Here is a 6,000-nt window from a genome sequence, read left to right as displayed (position 1 = left end):
TTATTATTCCACTCAGGTTTTTAATAAGCATATTGAAAATGTGCATAAAATAGGTCGATGGAGATGTACTCATTACCCACCCTGCCGAGGCAGACTGCTAGCAGAGCAAACATTATACAATAAACACAGTAAATCCAAGAAATAATGGAACGGAAATCAAGAATTGGAATGACATTAATATTTATAAGTATAGTTCAGGGTCAGCTATGGACCTGATAGTTAAGTGGCCATGATGAGGCTCTTTGTGCCATGACAAGAGGGAGTGCAGAATGATTTCCCTACTTGATAACACTGTCTATCTGACATTTAGCTCATGTTCCCTCAGAGACCAACAATGTGTTGTTCCTCATATTTCAATGTACAGCCACTTTTAAATGAAGCAAAAATAATCATAAAAATAGCTAAATCAAAAAACAGCAGGAGGTGAAAACAGCGTATGTGACGTCACACTTATGTTTATTCGGGATTCTGAATCCTGAATCTCTGATTTTCCTCGCAGGCAGACACCCCCCTCTACTGGCAGACGTCGACATTTTCTTTAAACTGCTTCTCCTCGTACAATGATTGAGGAACAATGAGTATTTGGTCTCCATTGCATTTTTCTTGAATACATTTTCCGTTGCAAACAGACAGTTTTTAGCCCAAGAAAAGTCCAGCAATCAGCAGCTGTGATGGTACCGAGGTGGCTCCTGCACAGCAGCAACATGTGCTGTCAGTTCCTCTGTAACCGAGCTGAACGTGTGTAGAACCTGAGCACATGCAGCGTGTGTCTTTCTAGGAGTACAATTAAATAAGAAAGACAGGCCCTTAGGCCCTTTTCCCCTTTCTCCAAAATATCAAATCAACCAGAGAGAAGCTCGAGTCTCGCAGAGAATTTGATTGTGTGAACCACAATCTTTTCATCCGAGCTACACTAAACACAACCTTCATTATGCTAATGACTTACCAAAGCAAAATCCCAAAATGAAAAGTGTACAAAATATTGAATAAATACCACTGCTTACTAACAGTTACATCATATGCCTTTAAACTGAAGAGCTGAACTGTGCACTCGCTCTTAAGAGCTGCTTTGGACATGTGCACACATGCAAGTAAATGTTCTTCACTTCTAAGAAGGAACAATATTTGCCAAGAGTATGAAGAATACTCATTTTCTCTTGAGGGAAGAAAGAAAGAATAAAAATGTACCATTTAGACATTTGTTTAGCTTTTGAATGACATATTTCCAGTGTTACGACTGTAAAATGAACGACCACGTCAGCTGTTGTAAAGAGGCACCACCCTGTCTATCGTCGCCCTGCAGATGGGGCATTGCTTGGGCGCCGGCAGGGCGTTGAAGCATTGGGTACAGGCACACACATGGCCACACTCGAGGAACACACAGGACCGCTCCCGGCTCAGGCAGACGGTGCAGCTGGTGGGCGACAGGCTGCTCTCCTCGATGTTGAGTTCACGCATACGCTTCTTCTGCTTCTCCTTGAACTCCTCGAGCATGCTCCTCTCCTTCTTGCTCTCTCTGTGGTGGAAGTATCGCTTCCACAGGATCAAGAGGAGCGTGGAGCACGCCGCGACGCCAAAGACAACAGTCAGAATCCTCCACAGTCGGACGCTGTTGCCCTGCTTCTTGAGAAGAGACTCGTAATCCAGTCGTGTGAGGAAATAGCGAAAGCCCTGTTTGGGAGGTTGGAGCTTGATCAGGTTGTTGTCCAGGACGAGCTCGCCAACACCTGTGACGCTGTCTCCCAGCCGCAGCATCTCCTCCGTTTCATGGATGCCCTTGGGTCGCTCCCCACTGATGAAGTGGCCGATCACGTTGGAAAAGGACTGGACGGTGGGGTGAAAGTTCTCGTACGTGGTCTCCAGGTCCAACTCTGCAGCGTCTAGTGGACGTATAACCCGAACCGCGGCAGCGATACCGTCATCATGAGACCCGAGAGAAAATGGAACGGTGTTGGTGCGCTGGTGGATGATTTTTTCTGTGTTGTTCCTGTTCACAAATAATTCACAGTTGTTAATGTTTTGCTTTGGGGCAACTAACGGTTATTTTCATTATCGATTAATCTGTCGATTACTCGAGAAGCTGCTGGGTCCGGCAGAAAATGGAAGAAAAATAGCAGAGGAATTCCCCTGAGGCAAAGGGAATATTTTTATATATATTACATTTGTTTACGATTTTAAACTGAGAAAAACTGCAGGCCTTTTTGTTTGTGTAAAAATTGCTCATAGGATAAACAGTATTAAAAGATATAATTTCTGCAGATAGACTTTGTGTTAAAGGTATAGTTGTATTAGACTGAATATTTAGTCATTCCATAAAAATAAGGCACACACACATTGTTTTTACATATACGTAATAGTTTTTGTTATATAGTAACAAGTGTGTCAGTGCCTGTGAGAAGACTGAAGGGCACACCAAGATTTTTTTTACATCATCCACGCAGATATCGGTATTCTGACAAATCAAAGCAGACAATACGAGACCTTCATGAAACACACAACTTGGTACAAACTGGCGTAGAAGCTTCAAGTCTTCTGACTGTACTTTATCGTGAATAAACCCGTTCTTTCACTTACCAGAGATGAGTGGTGCGATTCCACACCATCTTTTCCTCCTTCAAGGTCAGTCTTTCAATCACACCTTTGCAGTTATCAACAAACTGGCTGTTTATAGTTTCCTTCACAGACCTCACTACACCTGCAGAGTGCAAAAAAACAGAATGATAATCAATAATTATGCCTGGCAACTTTTAATCTTAGGTTTAAATGAACATTATTTGCACTCGGCTTTTGAGGTGGCCCAACCAACCTTCTATGACAGCATATGGGACACATCTTCCAGGATTTTCAGACAGGATGCTTTTCAAATCCTGATCAATGGAGATCTTCTTGGCTTCCTGCGGGAAAAACACATTGAAAGATTAACGAATGCAACATAATTGGCAATAAATTAACAAACTGCTGACATTCACATGGCCGTGACAGAGTGCTCATAAATGTGTCTGACCTTTAATCTGGCAACTGTTGTCGCTCGGTTCTTGTAAATAGAATAGAAGAGTCCAGTCAGCGCTGAGCTGGTGGCTAGAACCACGATCTGCACAGTTGAGGGTTTCCCACTGGAGTCCATCCTGGGATTTGCAACATTCAGTGCTGTTGTGACGGGGATGACAGATGAAGAGGTTGTCTTTCAATCACAGCTATGTTTGTTAATACAAGAAACCAGTGGTGGAAAATATCTAGAATTTGGAGTCAATTGTACTTTAAGTATTATCATTTTCTTCTTAGTTCATCCACTACTCGAAAGCTGAAGCACCCAATAATCATTTTTCTTCTCAATTTCCCACAGCCCAAGGTATTAAAGTCTTATTTGTTCAACAAAAACATGAAGTCAATCAGTTTACAAAGATATCCAAAGACTTAAGAGCTGATGCCTTTAGTGACATCACAATGCTCACTTCAACAGGTGAATGTGTGTATATATATATATATATATATATATATATATGTATGAATGTAATATATATATATGTATGAATGTATATGAATGTATATATAAATATATATATACACATTTATGTATCGATATGTGTATATATATATGCATGTACATATATACTACTTATATGTACAAACTTCTGTATGTACATATACAGAAGCATGTATATTTATATATATTCATTCATTTATATATATATACACATATATATATATATATATCCCCCACTCCCTTCTGTGTTTCACATTGAAAGGGTGGTGCAGCCTGCTGGAAATCACTTCTATATATAGACTCTGATTCGGTGTTCCGTGACGTCACAGAACAGAACCAGTTCGAGCTGTTTATTTCGATCAGCAAAATATACAACAATCAGAATTCAACAAAAGAAGAAAGTGGCTGACCGAAAGGGTCAAGGCTGAAGCTATCTAGCGTATAAGTGCCCTTACCTATGTGACATCACAAACATTTGAACCCTGGATGTTCCGACTTTTTACTGAGTAATATTACTTCTTTTACTGAAGTAAAGGTTCTGAATATTTCTTCCACCACTGAACACAACTTGTATGACAACACAGACTAGACAGACTGTAGATAAGCCAAATCGGGGACTGAGTTGGCTGTTAGATTGAACTCAATTTAGTAAGAAAAGCTGGATAATAGTCGACTACCAGTACAATTAGAAGACGTTGACACAGCGGTACAATATCCATTATTTAGCCGGCTGTGGCTTCTTAAACGACGGCCATAACGTAGCGTTAACTAACATTCTTCACGTGTGCATTGAGACACTTTAATGATTGACGTGCAGATGCTCGTCATCCAACACGAAGGTTAACGCTAGCTAAAGTTAACTTGATGCTAGCGCGAACTAAACCCCGAGACCTTTGGGGTGGAACCGTCTTTGGTTAAATAAACATTTTGTTTAAACCCTGGAAAACCATTTAAACTTAGCGTTTAACTCGCTAACTGTCAAACTAGCTAAACGCTAACTAGCTGGTTAACCTACATGTTCGTCACACACTTCCTTAATTGAGCTCACTAGCTCGCGCTAACTGTTACAGTAGCTCGCGACGCTTCAGCTGAGTTAATACAATGTGACCATCCGTCTAAAACCTTTCGTCGCTGTCATGTCGCACCGAGTTTTGATAAGCGAGATCTTATTTACGCTGTAAAAATGAGTTTTCTGACCTGTATCCACACGCCGCTGTCAACAGAACAGCTGTGGGACTCGACTCTTCAAAATAGAAGCTTCTGACATGTAATATTTCTCCCTGCCAGCAGAGGGCAGTGGAGAATAAGTTATAACAAAGAAAGACACGGGTGTAAATAATACAATTCGTGATGGTAGCCTATGTCTTACTGAGCCATCATTTATCTTATTGTATAGACCACTGCATCATATCAAAAGTAAGTAGTAATTGTAAGTGTAAAATCAATATAGGGGAGAAAATAGTGCACTAATTATCTCTAAATTGTAGTTTAGTGGAAGTATAAAGTAGCATAAAATGGTAAACTCAAGTCAAAGTATCTCAATATCTGAATAGTAAGTGCACTTAAGTAAATAATCTGGCTACTTGTTGGCTTTTTTACTATGACAAAGTAAAAATGTCCTTCCCCACACTTAGCACATGTGTCCTAATAATATAACACACGTGACTTCAAAGAAGATTTTGAGTTGTAGTCTATTCACACACAAAAAAAGCACAATAGACGATAGGGAGATGAGAGTTGTGTGAAACACACACTTCCTAGATACAAAGCAAACAAAGGTGATTGCACAGCTCTGCACACAATTTACTATTTAAAGTATACATTTACAATCATGAATTTAGATTCAAAATCTCAGTCTATTTTAAGTAAAGTGTCTAGATCTCTTTACATTTGTTTGTTACAATATAGTGCTAACATAATAACACACCAAGTATCAGTATTTTAGTAGTTTCAGCAAATCAATTATAATTAGTAAAACCTTTATTTAGTAAGGTCATCTAATTAAGATCAAGATCTGATTTGCAGGAAAGACTTGCTTGAAATAAGAACAGATTATGACTTGATCATTTCCTGTTTGTACAAGGCTTTTTATTTAAATACATACGCATGCATGTAGGGATGGGATGCTGTGTTACTTGCGTTGTTGCAGGACAAACACAGATGCAACAACTACAAATAATGATAGTTATGCTCCTTTTTTCGCAAGCCATTCATCCGTGCAACGACAGTATTGTACCAATTACTTATTTGCTTCTCTGCACCCAAATAATTAGAGTTGCAGTAATTGGTCAAATGTTCATGATTTCATTAATTTTATATCAGTCTATTGAATTTAAAAACAGCTTCTCTCTCTGCTACTCTGTTGGCGTTAAGAATATTTTCCATCTCACAGTCCATATGTCTCTTGCACCGTTTGCACATTATTCTTGTGCCACTGCAGAAGACATAAAGTCAATAGGGAAATTAATTCAGATTCTAACTTTTAAAAATGTGAGGGGGCACCAGCACCCACCGGC

The 6,000-nt window shown here is 39.6% G+C and overlaps 1 protein-coding gene across 2 annotated transcripts; it reads right to left on the bottom strand.

Annotated features, from left to right (window-relative positions):
* Positions 1-4,738, bottom strand: mul1b (mitochondrial E3 ubiquitin protein ligase 1b). 2 transcript variants are annotated; one of them, XM_056423307.1, is made up of 5 exons: positions 4,682-4,738; positions 3,005-3,147; positions 2,807-2,894; positions 2,575-2,695; positions 1-1,987 (listed from the first exon to the last, which is right to left on the bottom strand). In XM_056423307.1, exons 2-5 carry the CDS (start codon positions 3,122-3,124, stop codon positions 1,258-1,260), a joined length of 1,059 nt encoding a protein of 352 aa, XP_056279282.1. In that variant the 5' UTR covers positions 3,125-3,147; positions 4,682-4,738; the 3' UTR covers positions 1-1,257. The 2 variants fall into 2 exon arrangements, with proteins under 2 accessions (XP_056279282.1, XP_056279283.1); XM_056423308.1 differs by lacking the exon at positions 4,682-4,738 and adding an exon at positions 4,659-4,671.
* Between the last annotated feature and the right edge of the window lie 1,262 nt (positions 4,739-6,000).

The sequence above is a fragment of the Pseudoliparis swirei genome, chromosome 9, assembly GCF_029220125.1.
Source record: "Pseudoliparis swirei isolate HS2019 ecotype Mariana Trench chromosome 9, NWPU_hadal_v1, whole genome shotgun sequence".
NCBI lineage: Eukaryota > Metazoa > Chordata > Actinopteri > Perciformes > Liparidae > Pseudoliparis > Pseudoliparis swirei.
The sequence above is the reverse complement of the archived record's forward strand: the minus strand, read 5'-3'. Positions and strand labels throughout refer to the sequence as shown.

Excerpts from the sequence above, each read along its gene's own strand:
- mul1b (XM_056423307.1), bottom strand. The coding sequence starts at position 3,124 with ATGGACTCCAGTGGGAAACCCTCAACTGTGCAGATCGTGGTTCTAGCC. Across the intron at positions 2,696-2,806 it reads CCCATATGCTGTCATAGAAG|GTGTAGTGAGGTCTGTGAAG; the intron begins GTTGGTTGGGCC and ends TGCACTCTGCAG. Across the intron at positions 1,988-2,574 it reads AATCGCACCACTCATCTCTG|GAACAACACAGAAAAAATCA; the intron begins GTAAGTGAAAGA and ends ATTTGTGAACAG.